Raw genomic sequence first — 24474 nt, 5'->3', positions numbered from 1 at the left:
ACAGTTATATTGTTACTTACATTGTTAGGTAACAATATCACAGGTTTGTAGTAGTGGATATTTTTTTGAGACTGAGATTTCTGTAGAAGAAATATTTGAGCAGTCTCTCTTCAGTTGGTGCAGGTTAATGAAAATTTCATCATACTTAAAAATAATAATAGTAATATTATTATCTTCAGGATAATAATGCAAACAAAAAGAGTATTTTTTCAATTCTAAACCTCATTATACCCTTTGATTAAAAATTTGCATGCTAAAACTTAATCATAAGGTATAAACCTAAACCACAGAGAAGAACTAAAAGTTGCTAAAATCACCTTTGACATTGGGAACCAATCTATAGTTTGCTTTGATTTGAAAATGTTAAAATTAACCATATATTGTTTAATTTTCTAAGAAAACATAGAATTAAGACACATGAATAGACCAAGGTGTAAATGTCGAAGGGTCATCTCTGGGAATCTGAAAAACAAAAGAAAGAAGAAAGTTATTAATAAAAGACTGTTATATAAAATGTTATTCAGAAGGAAAATTGTATTTTTGCAGGGGGAGTCCCAAGTACTGATCAAGGACTTCAGGGCTGAATATCTGGGTAAGCAGATATGGTTCCATGTGAGGGTCTGAGCATGTGGTACTGCCCAGGTTCTATGCTTCAGGATTATCCTGGCCATCCTGGTGATGTGCGGTAGATTCAAGGTGCTCAGGAGACCATGTGATGCTGGGACTAAACCAGGATCAGTCATGTGCAAGACTGCTGTCTTAGTCTCTATACTATTTTTCTGATCCCAGGAGAAAGGTATTTTTTTAAAGTAACAAGTTGATGTCCTTTTCATTATTATCAAAATAATATGATTTTAATTTATTTCAATCCTTGAGTCATACATCTTCTTATCCCCATCAATTTGTTATATTCAGGATAAGATGCATTGTAATTTCAAAGTCATGCAGTGCAATATAATTTCATATCAGAGACTCATTTAGGGTGACAGTAAGCAATGACATCTAAAAATTAGCTTCTGATGATAGTTCTAGATTATTCATAGCTACTGGAAAATAAAATTGTGTTCAATTAGTGTGTGATTTTATAAGACTTATCAAAGTGTGCTCAATCACTTTACAGTTTTACTTATTTTATGGGCTTGCTTAAAAATATTTCCAGGATAATTGACCAGATATAATATCTATTTAACCTAATATAGATACTGAGGCAATTAAAATACTACATAAATTGTATTTTGATTAAATGTATAGGGAAGAATTCTACCATGATTTTTTTGTTATTAACGCTAGTTCAACTGAATGTGATTTTCTGTTTTTTTTTTCCCCTGGAGGCATACCCACAGTACTCAGAAACTAATAATGACTCCTTGCCTAGGGGTCATTTCTGGCAGTGCTAGGGAATTGAACCAGAATCAGTCACATATAAGGCAGGAGCTCAACCCCCTTTATGGTCTGAAACAATTAAGTCATAAATTTTGAAGAGGTTCATTCATTTTACATTTGCTTTGAAGTCTATAGGAAATAACAGGTAGAGGTAAATAAGAATTTTTTGTGGGGAGTTGGTGGGGGGAAACCTGCCCAGCAATTTAGTCATGAATATCAAATCTATACCAAGAATCTGAAAACCCACCTAAGAGGTGATTATAATCGACCTCTTCACATCTCTCTCACTTACCATGCCTGTAAACTGATCCACACAAGTCATCCTGACCAGCTCTGGAGTTACGGGGCTACTCAGAGTGAAGGTCTTGGTCAGGCCCCTCTCTCTTCGGGCAGCGGATACTGCATCATAGATGGCGAACAACACAGAAGATCCCAGAAACATTCCAGCCTCACCCAATCCCTGAGAGATGGTTGTCAGAAATAAATTTTAGGAGTAATTTGTGTAGATTCACAGTTACTTCATTTAGCTTTATCACCCTCTAAGCATAGTGTATCTAAATGATCAGAATCAAATCTCCCCTCCTTCTTTACCCTCTCCACCCCTATGCTGATTTTTTTTTGAGGATACTAGTTGAAACGACTCATAGAAATGCATCATAAAATCATGATAGCAGGGCAGCTAAAATTCCTGTTACCACTACACCTACCCTATACCTACCTCACCCCTGGGTTTAAACTCCCCAAACCAAAGCCCACAGTAGCCTCTAGGAGACTCCAACTTGGGCTCCAGATTGTTTCTGTTGAATTCAAAACACAACCCGGAAAACCACATTTTTTTTAATGCGATGCTAGGGGTTACTCCTGGCTCTGCACTCAGGATTCATTCCTGGCACTGCTTGGGGAACCATAGAGAATGACGGGCAATGAACCCGGGTGCCACATGGAAGTCAAACGCCTTTTCCGCTGTACTATCGCTCCAGCCCACAACCATAATTTTTGCAGTTGAGCTTGAAAGACAGTGAAATTGTAACCACTGGAGAGCAGACTTGAAGTTTTCACATGTGCTAATAACCCTGGCATGTACATACTTTTGAGTTAATGGTATGGTAGTATTATAGTTTGAAGAATTCACCAATGCTTTTTTGTGTTGAGTTTTCTTCTTTCTTACTTCTAAGTAGTCTGGCCACTGGTCTGTGTTAAATCTCAGTGGAAAGACAGGACAAAAGATCCATCACAGATACAGGCTATCTTAGGCTCTGGTTTTCCCTTGAAGGAAATGTGGAAGAAGAGGTAGAAGTGGTGTAAGGAAAAGATTTTTATGAGGAGAAGAGAAGTGGGATAGTGCCAAATTAGTGCATAATTTGGATAGAGCTGCCTGGGAAATGGCTCTGCTATCTCTTGTGCCCAGGGCAGGATGGTCTCTAGAGATGCCCTCAGGAAAATTAGTGCAGCAATGGAGCTAGGCTGTTCCGATGGCAAGTCTTTCTGTCTTCCTAACATTGACCTTCTCTCTCTCTCTCTCTCTCTCTCTCTCTCTCTCTCTCTCCTCTCTCTCTCTCCTCTCTCTCTCTCCTCTCTCTCTCTCTGTCACACCTGGCAATGCTCAGGGGTTACTCCTGGCTCTGCACTCAGGAATTACCTCTGGCGGTGCTCGGGGGACCATATGGGATGCCCGAGATTGAATCCAGGTCAGCTGCATGCAAGGCAAATGCCTTACACAGCGTACTATTGCTCTAGTCCCTGATTTACACTTAAGAAGCAGAGGAATCTCCTGAAGACTGAAGATTAAAGTTTCTATCTATTTGACTAGATATGAGCTTAGTATAGAACTGAAATCAGAGAAGTTGTGCTTTGCACACTATTGTTTGAGAACCTTTAATTTAAGAACATACACCATTTAGAATCCATGGGCTGGCATTATTTGTCCCAGTGGTTTTTAGAAACACTCCCATCTGAATATTCAGTTAGATAACTTAATTCTGACTTAGGGATGGTGTGAGGAGAGATACCACGAACAAATGAAAACTGACTCAGGAGAACATAGGGTACAGAAAGGGCTCCGGGCTGGTGAACTTGCCTACAATTTTAGTTTCATCTCATGGCTTCATTAGCATAACAAACCTGACATTTTTTACTCTTTGACCCTTAAAATTTTAGGTAGGCAGTCAGGGGGTCCATTGACAGTAAACTTTAGGAAAGCCATAAAACCATGAAATGTTTGGATAGACATAATATAGTCTGAAGAGGAATCAACTTGCTGCCAACTGAGGACAAAGGTCTGACAATTAAGAGGAAGGAAGCAATGCCCCCCCCCCTTTTTTTTGACAATTCCCTAGCAATACCTTTAGGCTAAGTTGAGACAGCTTGGAAAATGCTTTGCATAAATAGCATCCCAAAGCAACTCAAGTCTTTCCATCTGAGAGATGCCCATATGTCTCTTTTTGATATATTACTTTTACTTTGCTTTATGCTTCTCATTTTCTCTCCAAAGCCCACATTCTCTCTTGAATGTGTTCTGTTCTATAATAAACATTTCTTTTGCTTTAATGTTCTTCTTTTCATAAAGTTCTTATTTTTCCTGTTTTTTTTTTTTTCATTTAAACAATGGCTCTCGGTCTTCTGGCTCTGTACTCAGGGATCATTTCTGTTAGGACTCGGAGGAGGGGTACTTCTGGGTTGCTGGGGATTGAACTTGGGTTGGCCACATGCAAGTTAAGTGCCGGACTGTGCTAATGCCGCAGTTTCTCTTAAAATTCTTTATTGCAACAAAAGATAAAAATCTGCACTCCAAGTTGAGGTTGGAACTAACTTATTTTCTTGTGAGGAGCATAACCTTGCCTGAGAACCATGGTTCCCTGAAAATTCCAGTGGCAGGGATTAATTCTAAGGACATGCAGATCAAGTGAATACAGCTGGCAGCTGCTTGGTAAGGTGACAGGACTTTTTTTTTTTCTGAGAAGTTCTTTAATTTAATTATTTTCTATTTTCTTTCTTTCTTTTTTTTTTAAATTTTATTGAATCACCGTGAGATAGTTTCAAGCTTTCATGTTTGGATTACAATCCCACAGTGATCAAACACCCATCCCTCCACCAGTGCACATTCCCCACCACCAATATCCCTGCTATATCCCCCCCTTTCTCACCCTTCCCCTGCCTCAATGGCAGACATGATTCCCCATAATCTCTCTCTATTTTTTGGCATTATGGTTTGCAATACAGACCCTGAGATGTTATCATGTTTGTTCCTTTATCTACTTTCTGCACACATCTCCCATCCCGACCGATTTCTCCAGCCATCTTTTTCTTAGTGATCCCTTCTCTATTCCAGCTGCCTTCTCCCCTTTGCTTATGAGGCAGGCTTCCAGCTATGGAGAAATCTATCTGTTCCTTGTATCTACTATACTTAGGAAGATGACAGGACTTTAATGTCCACATGCTGCAGGAGTTCATGCAAATTTGCACAGTGAGTAGGGTGTTTGCCTTGCAAGTAGCCAATCCGGGTTTGATTTCTTCGTCCCTCTTGGAGAGCCCATCAAGCTACTCGGAGTATCCCACCCACATGGCAGAGCCTGGCAAACTCCCTGTGGCATATTCAATATATCAAAAACAGTAACAATTGGGGGTATGGTGCCGCCAGCAGGTCCAACTGTACCTGTGAGGCGAGTGCATCAGCAGCCTCATGGCATCTTCAGACTTCTAGATACCCCAAAATTGCTGCTGTGCCTTTGACCAGACCCCAAAAACTTGGGGCAAAGTTTACCAAGAAAGTAAACGGCCAAAAGTTAGGTATGTGGGAAACACACCCACAAAACACCTCCGGCTCAGCTATATAATTGGAGGCAAGGCCTCTTTGGTTCCTGATTGAACTGCTTAATGGACATGATCCCAGAGACTCAGAAACGAATCTCAGAACCCAGTGGCTTTAGGTAGAAATGCGTCTGGTCTCTGCAGTAGGCTACCGGTGCTGGGCCAACCCAGGTGGGAATAGGTTTCGTGCCTTGGCCTGTTCCCCCTGGTGGCCCAGTGGTCGCCATCCATCTGAGGCAACTAGATAGTCACATTTGGGCCCCCAGTGACGAGACACACAGGGCCTCACGGGATGAGGGTGGAGCCGGGCTTGTCCTCCCCACCCCAACGAGACCCCAAGTCATCGCCCACGAATGGCCTCTTTGGCTCCTGATCAAGCTGCTTAATGGCCAGGATCCCAGAGACTCCGAAACAAATCTCAAAACCCAGTGGCGTTTGGCAGAAATGCATCCAGACTCCACAGTACGTTACTGTCGCCGGGCCACCCCAGGGAGGAAAGGGTGTTGTCCCTCCGCCTGCTCCCTCTTGGCGACGTGGTGGCTGTCATCCTCCAGAGGCCATTGGACAGTCAGGCTTGGGCCCGCAGTGACGAAACTTGTTGGATCGCACGGGATAGGGGGGAGGTGGAGCCGGGCCTGTCCTCCCCACCCTAACGAGACCCCAAGTCATCGCCCACAAATGGCCTCTCTGGCTCCTCATCAAGCTGCTCAACGGCCTTGATCCCAGAGACTCAGAAACAAATCTCGAAACCCAGTGGCTTTTGTCAGAAATATGTCCGGACCCCGCAGTAGGTTACTGTCGCCGGGCCATCCCAGGGGGGAATGGGTGCTGTCCCCCCGCCTGCTCCCTCTTGGTGACTTGGTGGCTGTCATCCTCCAGAGGCCATTGGACAGTCAGGCTTGGGCCCACAGTGATGAAACTTGTTGGGTCTCCCGGGATGGGGGGGGGGGGAGGTGGAGCCAGGCCTGTCTTCCCCACCCCAATGAGACCCCAAGTCATCGCCCACGAACGGCCTCTTTGGCTCCTCATCAAGCTGCTCAACGGCCATGATCCCAGAGACTCAGGAGCAGATCTCTAAACCCAGTGGCTTTTGGCAGAAATCCCTCCAGATTTAAGTGTTAAAATTTCAGAATTTCAAAACCACATGGCCCTACTGCAGCCACACGACATCATATGTTATTCATAACCAGCAATAGAACACAAATTGTCTATTGTTGCCTTTTCAGCAGATTTGAGTGTTGGGGTAAAATCTCAAATAATGGTGGGTCTGGTGTCGAAAAAGTGAATGTGATCAAAGTAGAGAGAGAGTAATGTAGAAATCATCTGCCCCACAGGCAGGGGGAGGGTGTGGATGGAGAATACTGGGATTTTTGGTGGTGGAAAATGGGCACTGGTGAAGGTATGGGTGTTTCATTGTATGACTGAGACTTAGACCCAAAAGCTTTGTAACTGCTCTCACGGTGATTCAATAAATAAAATTATAAAAAATGGAAAAAGAAAAAAAAAGTAAGGTGGAGTTCATGCACAATTCAATCAGCTAATCAGTGGCTGAATAAATAGCAGTACTCCTACAAAAAAAGAGAGAAAAAAAAACAAAACAAAAACAGTAACAAGTCTCAAAATGGAGACGTTACTGGTGCCCGCTCGAGCAAATAGATGAACAATGGGAGGGCAGTGCTACAGTGCTATTCAATTTTTTAATTGAATCACAGTGAGACACACAGTTACAAAGTTGTTCATGATTGAGTTTCTGTCATATAATGTTCCAACACTCATCCCTTTATTAGTGTACATTTCTCACCACTAATGTCCCCAGTTTCCTTCCTGCCTCTACCCTCACCCCCACATCCACCTCTATGGCAGGGATTTTTCCTTTTCTTCTCTCTCTCTCTCTTTCTCTTTCTTCTTTTGGGTATTATGATTTGCAATACAGATACTTGAAGGTTATCATGTATATCCCTTTACCTACTTTCAGCACTCAGTTCTTGTCCAGTGATCATTTCCAACCACTATTGTCATACTCGTCCCTTCTCTATCCTAATTGCCCTCTGCCTGCCAAGCACTTGTGGCAAACTTCCACTCATTGACCAGTCCTCCTAGCCCCTGTTTTCCTGGCCTTGGATATTAGTCTTACACTTTTTAAAAAATCCCACAAATGAATGCAAGACTCTAACTCTGCCCGAGTTTCTTCTCTCCCCCACCCCCCTTTGTGGGAATATTATTTTTACATTACAAGGAGTTATAAATTTCAGGGAATTGTTTCACAGTTTCTTTTAAAAAGTAGACCCATTGTGGACTGAATTCATGCCCTTCCCTTCCAAATTCATGGGTTGAGTCCTAACTTAACACCATTGAGTGTGACTGTACTGTGAAATAAGGTTTCTAAAGGCTACATTAAGTTAAAAGGAGATCTTCAATCTATGCTATAATTCAGTATTACTGGTAAATTTATAAGAAAAGGAAATTAGGACATGCATAGAGGACACATGCGTGATCATATTAAGACACGGTGAGTAGACCATCCTCTGTAAGTCACTAAGTCGCAGAGATGCCTTGGAAAAAATTAAATCTGATTTGTCAACTGTAGAACTAGGATACAATAGATCTCTGTTGGTTTTTTGTTTGTTTGTTTGTTTGTTTGTTTTTGGACCATACCTGGTGGTAATCAGGGCTTACTCCTGGCATTGTGCTCAAATTGCACTTAATTCTTGATTGGCTGAGGGAATCATATGGGGTGCCCAGAATTAAACCTGGGTTGGCCACATGCAAGGCAAGTGCCCTACCCACTATACTATTGCTCTGGCTCCAGATCTCTACTGTTTAAGCCACCTACTTTGTTGTATTTTGTTATAGAATTTATAGAAAACTAATATAAAGTCTTGAGTCCTTACCTTGGATGAGTAGATGGCTATGGGATTGCGAGAATGCACCAAAGTGACAAAAAACTCTTCTGGTATCTCGGTGACAGTGGGGATCTTGTAGTCATCTGGACCCCGAGAATAAAGCACACCTTCTGGGGAGTATTTCAGCTCTTCTGTGGTATATAATCCCATGCCTTGGATAAATGCTCCTTCAACCTAAAGGCAAAAAGAAAAATAAGTTATAGTTCATAAGTAGATGAATAGTTGAATAAATGGTGGTAAATTGTTGGTTGAATGAATATTTTTAATGTGACTGAAGCTCTGAGCACAGTCATTCATTCTTGAAAGTACTGCGGTGAACTTAAAAAGCTCCTCTAGGATCTATGTCTACTAACTTGCCTGACCTTGTCTTTACTCTTCTCACTCAGATCGCCAACATTTTTCCAGGTTCCAGGTAAATCTGAGCCCACCAAATTTGTTCAAATCTTTTTAAATATAGTTTCTCTTGACATTCTTAATTGCTTCCCACCTATATTTGTCCACCTGGAAAACTCTTAATTATCCTCCAGTTCAAATAAATAATTGCCTCTGGAGCCTTTAGGCTACTTCTACCAGCCCATGGACTTAGAAATTGCTTTCTTCTGGTTCACTCCGTCTAAAACATGTCTTCCACTCTGGAAGTACTCACAGTCTTTTTGTTGTTCACTACACTCTCTTTTAACCCTCTCTCATCCTCTTACTAATTTAGAAGCCCCGGAGAGGTCTAGCCTTGCATTATCTGCTTGTCATGATGCCTAGTATGTAGAATCTTAGTAAAGGTCATTTGAAGTAGATGAAAAGAAGGAATTTAACAGTAATGCAGCATGAACTGTGAGACAGGGATGTGGTTCAAGTGATAGAGTACATGTCTTGCATATTTTAGGATCTGGACCTGATTCTGAGCATTGTATAGTCCCAATTTAAAAGAGATAGTTGATTAAAAAGAAATAAAGCACTGCAGGCTATTATATCTTGAATTCTTTCATTTATTTATTATGGAGAGGAGATAGATATTAAATAATGTAGGTTGGGAGAAATATTTTTATTAAATTTTTAATTAATATTTAATTCAATTAACTATTTAAAAAACCAAAAAAAGTCATGTTGTGCTTTATTTATAAACTATTATGCTTGAGGGAAAAGCACCCCTTTAAAATCTGTCTTCCCTGGGGACACTGACCCTAGGAAATGCACACTGGTGGAGGGATGGGTGTTGGAACACTATATTACTGAAACCAAATTATGAACAGCTTTGTAAGGGTCTATCTCACAGTGATTTAATAAAAAAAATTAAAAAGGCTGTCTTCCTGGAGAGTCTAGACTACACTTGTATTTTTTTAATACTAAATTTAGAAATAAGGTATATTTAAAATCCAGTATTTCTAAATTCTTGAGAAAGATAAAAGGAAAGAAAGGATTGGGGTCCAAGAGTTCCAGTCTAACACATGGCTGCTTTTCTTTTCTTTCCCAGGGGAGTACATGTAGTATTTTCCTGGTAAATCTTCCTTTTCATTTCTGCTTGAATCAGGCATGAGACAAGGAAAGGGAAAGAGAAGGGGAGGTGGGAGCTGTGACTAGATGTAATTCTCAGACTTCACATGTTTAAGATGAATTTTAGAAGTCTGGAAAGTAAGTTATCAAAGGTAAGGCACTTGACTTACATGTGACTGACCCTGGTTCTCTCCAGTACCACATATGGTTGTCTGGATAACACCAGGGATCATTCCTGAGCACCAAGCCAGGAATAGTTCCTGAGCACCGCTGGGTATGACTCAAAAACAAACAAAGAAGCAGTCAAAATGCATTTCAGGTGCAGATTCCAAGTTGCAGAGCAGCAAAGTGCTGATAGCACAAGTTTGGAATTATGTGGGCCAGAAAATCACACACCCAGTAAATATCATAAGTGCTTCTGTTGCAGAGCCTGTGCACCAATGTTTGATAAACATACAAATACCAGTAAAAACCCACTCAGGGACTAGAGAGATAGAGCAGGGATTGAGGTGCTTTTGTGCAGTGTACTACTGAGTGTGGTCTTGGATGTCCCTGTCCCCTCCCTGCCCCTGAATCTCACTGTGATCTGGATAATCCCAGTACCACAGTGTCCAAGCAACTCCACATCCTCAGACCTCACACTGAACCATCAGACTCTCTGGAACTCCTGCACCCTTGCTCCCCAGTCTTCTGAGCACCACTTGATGATGACCCACTTCTTAAAACTCATTGGCCAATCTAGGTAAATCATCTCTTAGGACTTAGAGTGGGATGAAGCTGTTGACAGAATAAGCACTACATGTCTGTAGGATTTGACAAACTGTTAAACCTCCAGATCCTTACAGTTAGATTTTGGACCAACTTGACAAGTCTGAGGGAGTTGATGCGGATGCTCTGTTGACCTCACTTTGAAACACAAACCAAGCTAAAATGAAAAGCTACCTCAGTAACTAAAATGGTTCCTAGAAACTTGATATCTGAAAAGACTTTGAGTTCATTGATTTTATGTATGTTTTTTGAGGAAAAAAAATCCCCAGAATTCAAATTCAGCAAGAGGAAAATTGTATTCAAACATTACTTTTCTTCATATATCTCCAAATTGTGGAATCTGTTTAAACTGAATATGAGTAATGATGTTGCTTTTTAATGCATTTATCTAACATTCTCTAATTGTGAATAAATTAATGTGGACTGAAGAAAAATTATAAACATAGAGAATTATAAAGCAGAATAAATCACATATTCCTGCCACAAGAAGACAATAATTGTACACTTTTTCTGGAAATTTTCTTCTAACATTTTATCATTTATTCTTCATTTTCTCTAAATTCTCTCCCTATTTAGCTATTTTATCTTTATGCATGCATTATATATTAAATATAAATATATACATATGTCTATATAGTATATTGCTGAGTTTTTTTTAAACCAGGTATATACAATATGTGAAGAACTCTGAAAAAAATTAAGGAATAACAAAAATCTGAGTGGAATTGACCAGTCACTCTGTGGGGTAGTTCTGGCATCACGTACCTGTCCAATATCCAGGGCTGGGTTTATGCTGAAAGCAGCATCCATGAAGATATCAGTCCTCCGTTGCTGTGCCAAGAGAAAAGAAATTCTGCACATTATTTCTTATTTAAAATACATCTTAATGAATTAACAGCTCTGTCTTTGTCCCACTGGGAGGATCAACTTGATTAGTATTTATAGCATAAAGAAGGAAAAACATCAGCATGTGTTTTCACTAGGACGTTAGTGACAGCACATGTTCTTTACCTTATACGCCCCAGTCAGACAGTCGATTTCCACTTCAGAACAGGCTGCTCCATAAACCCAATATGGATAAGGTTTACCTTCCTCCTTCTCCCAGTCCATGTATGTCTGGTAGCCTCTGGGAAGTGCAGTCAGGAGGAAAACAAATTGGCAGTGTCTTCACTACTAGTAATCAGATTGTCTGTTGGGCTCTGGTAGCCCCATAGCACCGAAGTCCTCTTTTCTGTCTCCAGCCAGGGGCCTGTGCTGATCACTGCAGACCTTGGGAGAGGGCCTATTCACATGCCACCCTGTCCTCCAGAGAATATTTCTGGGATATGTCAGAGTGTGCATAGATAGCTATGGACTGTAAACAGTGGTGGTTCCCAGAAGTCCCCAGATCTCCTTCTTTACCTGCAGGCCCCAGGCTGAAGGATGAACATGGGGAGAGCCCTTGTATTCTCCTAGCATCTGCTCAGATTCACGAGCTCTCACCATTGCTGCCCAAGTATCCCAAACTCTCTTTGTCTGCTTGCCATATCTGTCTGTGTTCAGGACTCAATCCTAACCCTGTGCTCAGGGGTCACTACCGAGCTGTGCTCAGGGGACATCTGTGGTGGTGCCAAGGATCAAACTGGAGTTGACTGTATGCAAGGCAAGTGCCTTAATCATGATTCTACCAAACCTCTCTTACTTGAAATATCCAGTTGTTGAAAGATTGATGGATTCTTCAAAAGCTTTTGCAACCTACAAGAGATGATAGGTTATAATAAAAATTTAGGGAAAAGAATGAAAAATGCTTTCTGTACAAAAAAAAAGCATTTGTTTACAGCAGATTCTCTACCATGCTCACCTCAAGTAAGACTGTAAGCCATAGGGTGTGCTTTTCAAGGATGTGTTTATAGGTCATGGCTAGTTGACCTCTGAGACCATCTATTTTGGGGGATTGCATGGTATCAAGTGATTACTTCTTAAATTAGGGAAGGAGCTAGGTAATATTTATGTGCCCAGGTTCATATGTATAGATGTATGTATACGCATATATATAAATATATGATCATGTATATCTTCATTTACATATGTATTCTTGCTTAGTATGTATATACCCATGTGTGTATGCATGAGTAGCACTGTAACACTGTCCTCCCATTGTTCATTGATTTGCTCGAGCAGGCCCAGTAACATCTCCATTGTGAGACTTGTTACTGTGTTTGGCATATTGAATACGTCACAGGTAGTTTGCCAGGCTTTGCCATGCAGGCGAAATACTCTTGGTAGCTTGCTGGGCTCTCCTAGAGGGGTGGAAGAATTGAACCCGGCTCAGCCGGGCTGGGCTGCACACAAGGCAAATGTCCTACCACTGTGCTATCGCTCCATCATATATATATGTATATATTTGTTTGAGCATATACATATGTATCATGTTTGTATTTTTTTTTCAGATTTTATGTTTTGGGCTCACCGCTCTTGGTGGTACTCAGGGGACCGTATATGTCGTAAAAGATCAAATTGGGGTTAGTGGTATGCAAGAAAAGTGCATTAAGCCCCAATCTCTCTCTAGTCCCATGTTTGTATTATTACTTTGATTTCCCCACCATGCTTTTGGTTGACTATCTCAGTATATTGATAGAATGAGAGACTGATGGAGTAAACTGGCTAGTGATAGAGAAGAATAGTAATGGCAATTGTAATAATAATTAGAATTAAAAGTAGAGTAAAATGCTATATTCTTTATTGCCCTGGAGAGAAAAGCAAAGAACTGAGTAGATTGTTTCATGGAACTAGTAACCATAGCAGGGAATGCATCCTCAAAGAATGTTTTGGTTTTGTTTTTATTAGCCACACCAGTTAGTATTCAGGAGTTACTCCTGGCTCTACATTCCTGGCAGTGCTTGGGGGATCCTATGGGATGCCAAGAATCAAATCCAGGTTAGCACCATGCAAGGCAAGTGCCCTAAGTGGTGCACTTATCCCTCAGGTGAGGGCCTGAGAGAAATAACTCAAAAAGCTGGAGCAAATGCTTGCAACTTTGCATGCTGAAGGCCCAAATTCAACCTCTGGCACTGCTTGGTCTCCTAAGCACTACCAGGAGTGACCCTCAAGCACTGAGCTAAAAGTAACCTCTGGGTACCCCTGGGTATGAACCAAAAGTCAAAAAGAAAAAAAGAAAGAAAAAGTAAATAGGAATTTAGAAATAGTGTAGTGGGCAGGGCACTTGCCTTACATGTAGCTGACCCGGGTTGGCTCCCTGGCACCCCATGGTTTCCCAGCCATGCCAGGAGTACAAAGCCAGGAAGTATGGTCCAACCCCCCTCCCTCCCCAATAAAGAAAGAAAAAGAAATTAGACTTTGAGGGTAGGGAGAAAACATGCGAGACCCAATATTCCATTTTGGGCACTGCATTTTCTTTATCTCAGAAACACCAGCTGTAGGGGCAGCTCTAGAGGGGTGTGGACTAAGTCCCCATCCTGCTGAAGCCCAGCAGTTGTCCTCATGCACTCATAGTTTCTGTCATGCTATCGGCCTCCTAACTCCACCACTTCATGAGTGACCACTGCGGAGACCCAAAATGCCAAAAATCTCAGGTACATCTGACTTTTGACTGAGAACTCTAGTGTCATCTTGGAGTAGGGGGTGGAGTCACACCCACATTGCACAACTCTGGCCATGTAAGCTCATGCCCAGTTAAATATTCTGCAGTTTCAGGAACCCATGGCTGTGAATGACACCTCCAAACGCTACAACACTGACAGCCCAGTAGGATCACACCAAATTAGATGAGAAAGTAAAGTCGGGGTCAACTAAGCTCAATAAACAAAAACATTAATGCAGAAAGTTCCACTAGCAACCACCGCTTAGTAAATCCTAAGATAAGGACTTAATGTCCCCATGGTAAGATATGACAATTTTCACAGATTTTCTTTTACTGATAATTTTTTTGATATTTTATTAGCAGTTTAGTTGTAACAAGAATATAAAAAAATATTTTGTGGTTGGGAAAGGGAGTGGTTGGGCAAATGGGGATGGAAGGAAAAATTGGTGGTGGGATTGGTGTTGGAATATTGAATGCCTGTAAAAAATGCATTACAAACAACTTTGTAAACCATGGTGTTTAAATAAAGGAGGAAATTAAAAAAAAACAATGTAGCTCCAGTGACTGGTGAGCAATACCAGGCTGAGCATCCAGTCTTGCTATTGAATAGTGGGGAGTGGCCTCACTTTCCCCCCACCCTAGCTCTTTCAGAGGTAGGGTGGTAGATGGCCCCTATGCTAAATAAGTCAATTAAATTAAGCTTCAAAATTATGTCAAATATCAGTGAACACATACATATCTTTTGGTCTTTTGGAAATGCAAAAGCAAATGCTAGTCAATATTTGGCTCTTGAGTGGGCATCCTCCGGCACCAAGGGTTTTTACCCCAGTTGGATGTTGTTGCCTTTTCTGGGCAGAGGTCACAGAGAAAATACTCACCCAATCCTCCCATTTTCCTTTAGGGTTTTTCTTCATCACTGGCTGAAGACGGGACATAAGAATTTGGCAGGCATTCTAAACATAAATATTTGAAATGACATCAAAACCGGAAATTAATAGGAGTTACAAAATGTTAAGGATCTAAATTAATCAAACCGACTGACAGCTTTATGAACCTACTTCTTCAACTTCTTGGCAGGAGATTTTTTTAAACTTGAGTAATGGAAGGAAGTCTTTTTTATCCTTTAAGTAATATGATTTACAATGGTGATAATTTTTATGCTTTAGGCATACAAGATAACTGCAGCACATCACAATAATAATATTCCTCCATCGATCCCTAGGCTCCTTCTCATCTCTCCTGCCTTCTTCTCTCCCAGTTCCCCCTTGGTAACTTTGATTTTGTTGTAAGAATTGTTTCCATTGAACATTGTCTAGTTCCTTGCTTTGTTTCTTTATATACTACATGTAAACGGGATAATCCACTATTAGTCTTTCTCCTGACGTATTTTGCTTGATATACTACCTTATACTTTTGAAGGGAAAAAATATTGTGGATCCTGCCATATAATTTAAAAGTGATATTTATTATAATTATCTTTTAATATGTGCTAACATAAATGTAGGTACCATCTCTTTAGATTTATAGCTGTCTTGTACTTCTGAAGCAAAACCAAAATGATGTGTGCAAACCATTCTACACACCAATATACTTGAGAGTAAGAATATTAATTTGATTGGGTGATGATATTATGTTTCAGGACATAACTGCTTCTTGGAATGTGAAAAAGGTATTTGTTGCTGTGGTACACACATTTTGGAGTTCGAGTATCTATTGCCAGTGGATGGATTGATTTTCTTCCTCTTCTCCTTCCTTTTTTTCCTTCCTTCCTTCCTTCCTTCCTTCCTTCCTTCCTTCCTTTCTTTCTTTCTTTCTTTCTTTCTTTCTTCAGTTTTGGGGCCATATCTAGCAATATTCAGGGGTTACTCCTGGTTCTGCACACAGGAATTACTCCTGAGTTCTGGGACCAAATGTAATAACAGGAATTGAATCCTGGTCAGTCGCATGTAAGGCAAATGTTTTACCTACTTGCTCTGGCCCCAAGGATTGATTTTTTTTTCTCCACTTGTCTCATTTAAATTGCCACTAGATTTTTATTTGCACTTTATTCCTTGTCATCATCTAATATTCATTGGACTGGTTTTTCATGCATTGTGGATATTGTATTGTCAAAGATCTATCTTTGCAGGTTTAATCAGTTTTATTCAAATGGATACCTTCGAAAGAGCCCACACCTAAAGCAAACCCAAGTCTAAGTTACCACTTTTCCAAACAGCAGCTATTTTAATTGTGCCCTGACCATTTACACCTGTGTATAGGTGAACACTAGGCAATCTGCTGGTTTCCTAAGATAAGCCTTACCTTCTAGAGAGAGACATATTGAGAAAACGTTTGTCATTCCTTTGTACCCTTTTAAACCCCTTTGAATGAAGACTTTGACCATTTTATATTTGGGGGTGGGTTGATTCCTCCTGGCATTTGAAGTGCCAAATTCCAGATAGTATTTTTCCAGCTTCCTTTGCATTATAGTAAATAAAAAAACCCACCAAAGAAGAGTGAACAATACCCTAACCCACGTAAGTCTTTTCTCTATATTTTACAATGATCATTTATACTTCAACCTCACCCAACTATCTTTCTTACTTTCTGTTTGCTCTTTTTCACTATCTCTGTTCCAGCCACAAGACTTATTGCAGCTCTTTGAGCACAGGAAAGGTGCTTTCCCAGGCTGCTTTCCTTGCCATGTTTGGGACCAGACTCAAGGATGGCAATAGACACCTTACCAGGTTTCTTTGCTGCCTAAGAGATGACCCAAAAGTACATGGAAGAAGAAGAATTCCAAATTTCTCTTTTTATAGCTTCTTCCACTTAGATTTATGAACCTTGTCATTAAGTTTTTCCTATTTTATGTTATCACTTATTAATTTGTTATCACTTATTAATTTGTTATTTATAAATTGCAGGATGTTAAAAAATCTTTTCTGACTCATTAGCTAAGCGCCTAAAAGGCTAAGACTAGTCCAACAGTTAGAATAGCTCCTTATTCCAAATACAGGGGTCCACTTCCAGTGAAGATCACAACAGTTCCCTCTCCCACTTCAGTGGTAAAAAGGAGTTGAGGCTGTTGAGATTTCCTACACTTTTAGACTTCTAATGCAGAGTTTTACTTAGTCTCAAAGACACCTGAAAATATTCACATAGTTTTCAACAGCAAAAAAGTTTTCAGGTTGTAAATTGAACTTCTTCCTCCCCTTCCTCTTCCCCTCCCCCTTCCCTTCTCCTCCCCCTCCCCCTCCCCCTCCCCTCCACCTCCTTCTCCTTCTTCCTTTCCTCTTTCTTCCACTTCTCCTTCCCCTTCACCTCCAGCTCCCCTTTCCCTTTCCACTCTTCTTCCTCCTCCTTCTCCAAAAAGAATTCTATAATCATTAAGCAATAACTATACACAACCATCCTCCCAGCCTTTAGTACTCTCTAATTTCTAGAGTTTTAAAGGACCTCAACTAAAAGGGTGTAGGAAAAAGAGGTGGCTTGGGGCTCAAGTGACCTGGGGTGGGTGAAATGGTTAAATTTATATGAGTGAATTGTCTATGTTAATTCTCAGAAGGGGTTGTGAGAGGAGAGCCTGGTGGTGTCCAGAAGGGAAGATGATCTGGAAGATAAACAGAAGGCATGGATGTGGCAGAGTGGTATCTTTTGCCTCTTATTTCCATGCTGTCTTCTTTGGGCTTTATAAGGGTCTAGTTCTAGACTAGGAGGGAATGGACGAGAGAGTACATGCAGAGAGGGAAGTGCTAAAGACCACCACTTCCTCTTTTCACCCTCAGGTCTGAGCAAAGAAGGAACAAAGATAGTTCTGGTGACATACATTTTAGACTGGATGTTTTAACTAATGAAAGGAGAGGGATTATATAAATAAAAGTGCTTCATGAAAATTTAATCATCTCAGAGTAATTGGAAGCATAGAAGTGACTTACATTTATAACCTCAACAAGTGCTGGAACCTATGGAATCAGAGCTCTGCCCATTGGCTAGTAACTGGGCTGGTGGAATGACTTAGCCCAATTACTGCTGTTTCATTTTTTCAAATTGTAGGAGTGGGCTAAGAACCCCGTTGGTATGGTCATTAGAAAGCTGAAGGAAAGAAAAGTCACCTGCACAGCCTTCCCAAAAATGTCTGTACCCATGGAGCCTGCAGTGAAGACGGCATTGGGCACGGTGAGTGTGCTGGTCTCAGCCAGGTGTACATACGACTTGTCAATGTTCAATTCTCGGCTCACAACCTGACAGAGGCAGAAGAAATGTATTATCTATCTCATTGAGGGTTAATCCCACACAGTTGCAAAGAAGACCCCTTTAATTCTTTTTGTGTTTGTTTCCAAAGCACGTGCTTCAGCTCTTTAAGCCATTTCCCAACCTTGTTTCTTTCTGAACTATGCATAAAACCTGGCTATCCTATAAAGGCAACCACTTAAGATAGCATCTTGAGTTTTTCTGTTTTAGTTTTCTTCTTAATGTTAAACTAAAGGAATCAATGTACATGTAAGTGAACAATTGTGGTTGAGTGTATGTACATGTATATATATTATATATTATTATATATACATGTACATACAAATATTTATGTATATATTAGTACTGCTGGGAATGGAACCCAGGGATGGAACACATGGAATGAATGTACATATAAATAAACAATTGTGGGTAAGTATATGTGTGCGCCTCTAGTGGTGTTGGGGATGGAAACCAGGGCCTCACATATGCAAGGCAAATATTTTACTGCTGAGTCATTTCCTTAGCTTACTGTTAGGTTTTCTAAGTAGATTATGAGCTGGGAGGTTTTTACATGCTCAGTGAAAGATAACATTGCTTTTTATTTTTATTTATTTATTTATTTATTTTTTATGTAGGAGTACTGCTATTTATTCAGCCACTGATTAGCTGATTGAGTTGTGCATGAACTCCACCTTACTTTTTTTTTCCCATTTTTTATAATTTTATTTATTGAATCACCGTGAGAACAGTTACAAAGCTTTCAGGTCTAAGTCTCAGTTATACAATGAAACACCCGTCTCTTCATCAGTGCCCATTCTCCACCACCAAAAACCCCAGTATACCCTCATCCCACCCCCTCCCCCTACCTGTGGGGCAGATGATTTCCACAATACTCTCTCTCTACTTTGATCACATTTAATATTTTGACACCAGACCCACTATTATTATTTGAGATTTTACCCCAACACTCAAATCTGCTGAAAAGGCAACAATAGAGAATTTGTGTTCTATTGCTGGTTACGAATAACATATGATGTCGCGTGGCTGCAGTAGGGCCATGTGATTTTGAAAATCCGAAATTTTAACACTTAAATCTGGAGGGATTTCTGCCAAAAGCCACTGGGTTTCGAGATTTGCTCCTGAGTCTCTGGGATCATGGCCGTTGAGCAGCTTGATCAGGAGCCAGAGAGGTCGTTTGTGGGCGATGACTTGGGGTCTCGTTGGGACGGGGAGACCAGGACCGGCTCCACCCCCATCCTGTGAGGCCCAACAAGATTCATCACTGTGGGCCCAGACCTGACTGTCCAGTGACCTCTGGAGGATGATGGCCACTGAGCCGCCAAGGGGGAGCAGGGAGAGGGACAACACCCTTTCCCCCCGGGGTGGCCTGGCGACAGTAATCTACTGTGGGGTCCCAACGCATTTTTGCTAAAAGCCGCTGGGTTTCAAGATTTGTTTCTGAGTCTCTGGGATCATGGCCGTTAAGCAGCTTGATCAGGAGCCAGAGAGGCCATTCATGGGCGATGACTTGGGGTCTCATTGGAGTGGGGAGGACAAGCCCGGCTCCACCCCCTCTTGTGAGGACCAACAAGTTTCGTCACTGAGGGCCCAAGCCTGACTGTCCAATGGACTCTGGAGGATGATGGCCACCGAGCTGCCAGGGGGAAGCAGGCGGAGGGACAGCACCCTTTCCCCCCTGGGGTGGCCCGGCGACAGTAATGTACTGTGGGATCTGGATGCATTTCTGCCAAAAGCCACTGGGTTTTCAAGATTTGTTTCTGAGTCTCTGGGATCATGGCCATCAAGCAGCTTTATCAGGAGCCAAAGAGGCCGTTCGTGGGTGATGACTTGGGGTCTCGTTGGGGTGGGGAGGATAGGACCAGCTCCATCCCCTTCCCGTGAGGCTCTGCATGTCTCATCACTGGGGGCCCAAACCTGACTGACCTCTGGAGAATGGTGGCCACTGGGCCACCGGGGGGAACAGGCCAAGGCACGAAACCTATTCCCACCTGGGTTGGCCCAGCACCGGTAACCTACTGCAGAGACTGGATGCATTTCAGCCAAAAGCCGCTGGGTTTCGAGGTTTGTTTCTGAGTCTCTGGGATCATGGCCGTTAAGCAGTTTAATCAGGAACCAGAGAGGCCATGCCTCCAATTATATAGCTGAGCCGGAGGTGGTTTGTGTGTGTGTTTCCCACATATCTAACTTTTGGCCATTTACTTTCTTGGTAAATTTTTTCCCAAGTTTTTGGGGTCTGGTCAAAGGCACAGCAGCAATTTTGGGGTATCTGGAAGTCTGAATGCACCATCAGGCTGCTGATGCACTCATCTCACAGGTACAGATTGACCTGGTGGCGGCACCATACTCCCAAACATTGCTTTTTAAAGAAACATGGCCAGTCAAAGAATGTTTTGGTGTGTTTTTAAAAATTTAATTACATTAATTTCTTTATTTTGTGTTCCTGGACCACATTCAGCAGTATTCAGGGACTACTGATAGAGACTGTGCATAGAGACTGCTCTTGGTGGAACTCAAGGGACCATATATGGTGCCAGGGATCACATCAGTGTCAGCTGCATGTAAGGAAAGACTTGTACTATTTTTCTAGCTCTATAATGTTTCTTCCTTTGGAAAATATCATGTATTTTTTACTGGCAGGAAAGCATTGCCCTCCCTTTTCCCTATCCTGGCAGTTTTTATTCAAATATCATAGTCAACACATTTCAATATTGAAAAAGGAAAAATTTTCTTTTGAAAATAACTTGCTCTTTCAACACTTTTCTTTGAATTAACATGCAGAATGGCCAGTCATGTGGAGTTCCTAAGAAAACTGTAAATTCTAAGAACATCAGTTCTCGTCCTGCTAAATTCATTTCCAGCAGAAGTTTTGAGTCATTGCATAAAATTGAAAAGTATTTTGTCTTCACAAGTGGAAATTACATTTTGGGGGGACTAGGGGACCTCCCAGACAGTGCTTTAGGGGACTGAGAGCTACTCCTAGTGATACTTAACCGCCTGTAACAGATGGTTTAATGCTTGGTTGGTGATAGGATGTTTGGTTCTCTGGGTTACCAGGACCACACCCAGAGGTGTATATGGGGCTGTACAATGTTGGGATCAATCTCAGGGTATTGCACATGTAAAGTATGCACCCCTGAGCTATCTCCCCAGCCCTGGTATCACATTGTTTAGAAGACCTTCCAGAAGGTCTTGATACTTTTGTATGTTAAAAAATCAGTGTAACATATTTTCTCAATTCTTCTGCCTGCTTCCATCTCACCCTGCAATTTTATATTACTTAATGCAATGTCTTTCTTGATCTATGCATTTAGTGTTTCTTGTATTCAATAAGAAAAAAGTATAAAACTAACTGAAGGATGAGGGGAGAAGATTGATATTTATCTCATTCTTATCTTACCTGAATCATTTTGGTGTGAAGTCCTTGTCCCAATTCACAGCCTCCATGTGTCACTAAGACCGAGCCATCGAGATAGATGTGGACTAGAGCAGCAGCCTGGCAGGGGTGAACGGAGGGAATAATTAATTTCAATTAAGCTGGTGCAGCCAAATGTTCCTGTGTGTTTAGCTGATATTGAATGAATGGTTCTACACTTCATGGACCTGGTGTTTCATTTATACTAGAGAAGAAACCCATTTTTGCTGTCTACTGCCTTTTAATAAAGGCCAGACTTGAAAACTTCAGTATTTTTTTTTTGTTTTTGTGTCACACCCAGTGATGCACAAGGGTTACTCCTTGCTTGTGCACTCAGAAATTACTACTGGCAGTGCTTGGGGGACCATATGGGATGCTGGAAATTGAACCTTGGTTGGCCGCCTGCAGAGCAAATGACCTACCCACTGTGCTGTCACTCCAGCCTGGAAAACTTCAGTCTTAATACGTGAATGAAGACTCGATCTACTGACAAGTGTAGGCCCTGGGGGCTGCCTCTCTAAGGCCACAAACCAAACAACAGGTTCTTAGTCTTCCTTTCCTGGACATGAGATTAATTTTGAGGCAGAAGGATTAATTTACTTATCTTATCTCCTGGCTCAAATACAGCCCTAACAGCACCGACAAGATTTCACTCATGTGTTTTCACTTTATGATAATCTAAAAGGAATAATGGGTAATCTTGTGAATGGTACTACACATATGTTCAGATTCCATGCTGATGATTGCATAGACACTAAAAGCACGGTTTTACTGCAAGGGCAGGAGTCAGGCACTGTGTACTTCGGCCTCACATTCTAGATACACAATTAGACTTTGAAGTGCCTTGAAACACTTTGAAATGCCCTGGTACATTGAAGACTTTGAAATGCCTGTTATAGCCACAGCTGTCAGAATTGCTTTTTTATATTGTTAACCATAAGGCCCAAAAGGAAAGAGAGGTAGAGAAAGAGAAACAGAGGGAAGAGAGAGAAGAGGAGAGAAGGGGCAGGAGAGAGAGAATGGGAGAGAGAATGGTGAGAGAGAAAGAGAGAGAGAGAGAGAGAGAGAGAGAGAGAGAGAGAGAGAAGAAAACCGCCTGCAATAGTGTCAGGTAGGGAGGTGGGGAGGAGGGAAACTGGGACCGTTGATGGTGGGAAAAGTACATTGGTGAAGAGATGGGTATTGGAATATTGTATGACTGAAATCCAATCATGAACAACTTTATAAATGTGTATATCACTGTAATTCATTTAAAAATAATAAATTTTAAAAAATAATTGCTTTTATGTTTACAATTTAGGGCCTAAGCACTACTCCTAACCTGGGTTTGTTTCTGGTGGTGCTCAGTATCCATGTGGCAGTGGGAATTGAACCACTGAACCCAGGTCTTCGTCATGCATAGATGTGTATCAGTCCTGGATCAAACCAACATTTTTTTTTTTTGGTGTATATTTTGGGCCACACATGGCAATGCTCAGAGGTTACTCCTGGCTCTACACTCTACAAGATGTTTTACTTTTGGCAGTGCTCAGGGGACCATATAAGATAGTGGGGATCAAACCCAAGATGGTCACGTGCAAGGTGAGTGTCATATCTGCTGTATGTCGCTCTGATTCCTAAACTACCATTTCCTGAGTGAGAATTTCATTTTAGAAAAGCAATACTGGTTACCACATTAAGATAATGGTCTTGTATTGCATATTATTGCTATAGTAATGACTAGCAAATTTGTACTTTGTAAAGACAAAAAAGTTCTATGAAGTTAATTCTTTGTTTTGTGGATAGGCACAGCTAAAAGACATTAAAATAAATAATTTAAGCAACCAGATCTATTCCAAGTCCACAAGAATCCTCTATTTTTTTAGGGGACTCTCCCCAGAAGCTATGCCTCATGAGATTTATGGAACCAACTGTTGTTGGGGATCAAACCTGGGGTTCACTGCATGACAGAAATATGCTCTAACCTTCTGACCTATCTTCTAGGAAATAATTTTTACTTTATGAAAGGCTGTAAGTTGTTGGTTTGAGAAATATAATCTGGGGCAAGATTGAATACAGTGCCTCCAAGCAGTACAGCATGTCTAACCTTTACTGCCAGCCTCCTCATTCTTCTCTCTTCCTCATTAATGGCCTCTAAGGAAGGGCTTGAACAAAAGATACTTTTGGTAAGAGATTGCCTGGTCATAACTAATTAACACTATGAGGGGGGCTGGATTCTTTTCTTTGCATGGGTTTGGTTATATGGACATTTCTGAGATTGGTGGGGACAAATGGACACCAAAAAAAAAAAAAAGAAAAAGTAAAAAACAGAATCAGAGTAACATGAAAAGTAATTTCAAGAGAAACTAAAAAGAGGTATAGTAATAACTGAGCCTTACTTTAAAAACTCCTAATTTCTGTGTGAAGTGGGTAGTTCTGTCTATTTGCTTGAGTTTGAAAGTTTGATCTTCAAATGACCCTTTGGGTACTTAGAAATCAGAAAATAAAGCACTGTAGCACTGTACTGTAGCACTGTTCATCAATTTGCTCAAGCGAGCACCAGTAACCTCTCCATTGTGAGACTTGTTGTTACTGTTTTTGGCATATCGAATACGCCACAGGGAGCTTGCCAGGCTCTGCTGTGAGGTCAGGATACTCTTGGTAGCTTGCTGGGCTCTCTGAGAAAGACCAGAAAATAAAGGGATATTCCTACTTTTTAAATTTTTCTTATGGATTTAAAAGTTCTCCTCATAACCCAATACCCACACTTGGGATCTAGTCCCCTTTCCAGCTGGACTTTACCTATTAATTCTTTCCTGATGACCTTACCATCCAGGGCCTCCAATGCTTATCTACACAAATGAGCTCCACTTTCCTGCAATAGGACTATCTCAGATTCTTCTTTCATTTTGGAGGCAGGG

At 41.2% G+C, this 24474-nt stretch overlaps 1 protein-coding gene across 1 annotated transcript in view; it reads right to left on the bottom strand.

Annotated features, from left to right (window-relative positions):
* Positions 1-179: 179 nt before the first annotated feature.
* Positions 180-24474, bottom strand: part of LOC130021015 (aldehyde oxidase 4-like) — an 87601-nt gene continuing 63306 nt past the window's right edge. Inside the window, exons 27-35 of the mRNA XM_056111762.1 lie at positions 21560-21655; positions 18021-18149; positions 14808-14882; positions 12031-12083; positions 11361-11475; positions 11115-11180; positions 8082-8267; positions 1676-1843; positions 180-462 (exon numbers count right to left, since the gene is read on the bottom strand). Of these exons, the coding sequence (XP_055967737.1) occupies positions 409-462; positions 1676-1843; positions 8082-8267; positions 11115-11180; positions 11361-11475; positions 12031-12083; positions 14808-14882; positions 18021-18149; positions 21560-21655 (942 nt within the window). The 3' untranslated portion in view covers positions 180-408. The remainder of the gene's footprint in view (positions 463-1675; positions 1844-8081; positions 8268-11114; positions 11181-11360; positions 11476-12030; positions 12084-14807; positions 14883-18020; positions 18150-21559; positions 21656-24474) is intronic.

Source organism: Sorex fumeus, unplaced genomic scaffold, assembly GCF_029834395.1.
Source record: "Sorex fumeus unplaced genomic scaffold, SorFum_2.1 ptg000014l, whole genome shotgun sequence".
NCBI lineage: Eukaryota > Metazoa > Chordata > Mammalia > Eulipotyphla > Soricidae > Sorex > Sorex fumeus.
Note: the sequence above shows the minus strand (reverse complement) of the source record. Positions and strands in the feature narration are given on the sequence as shown.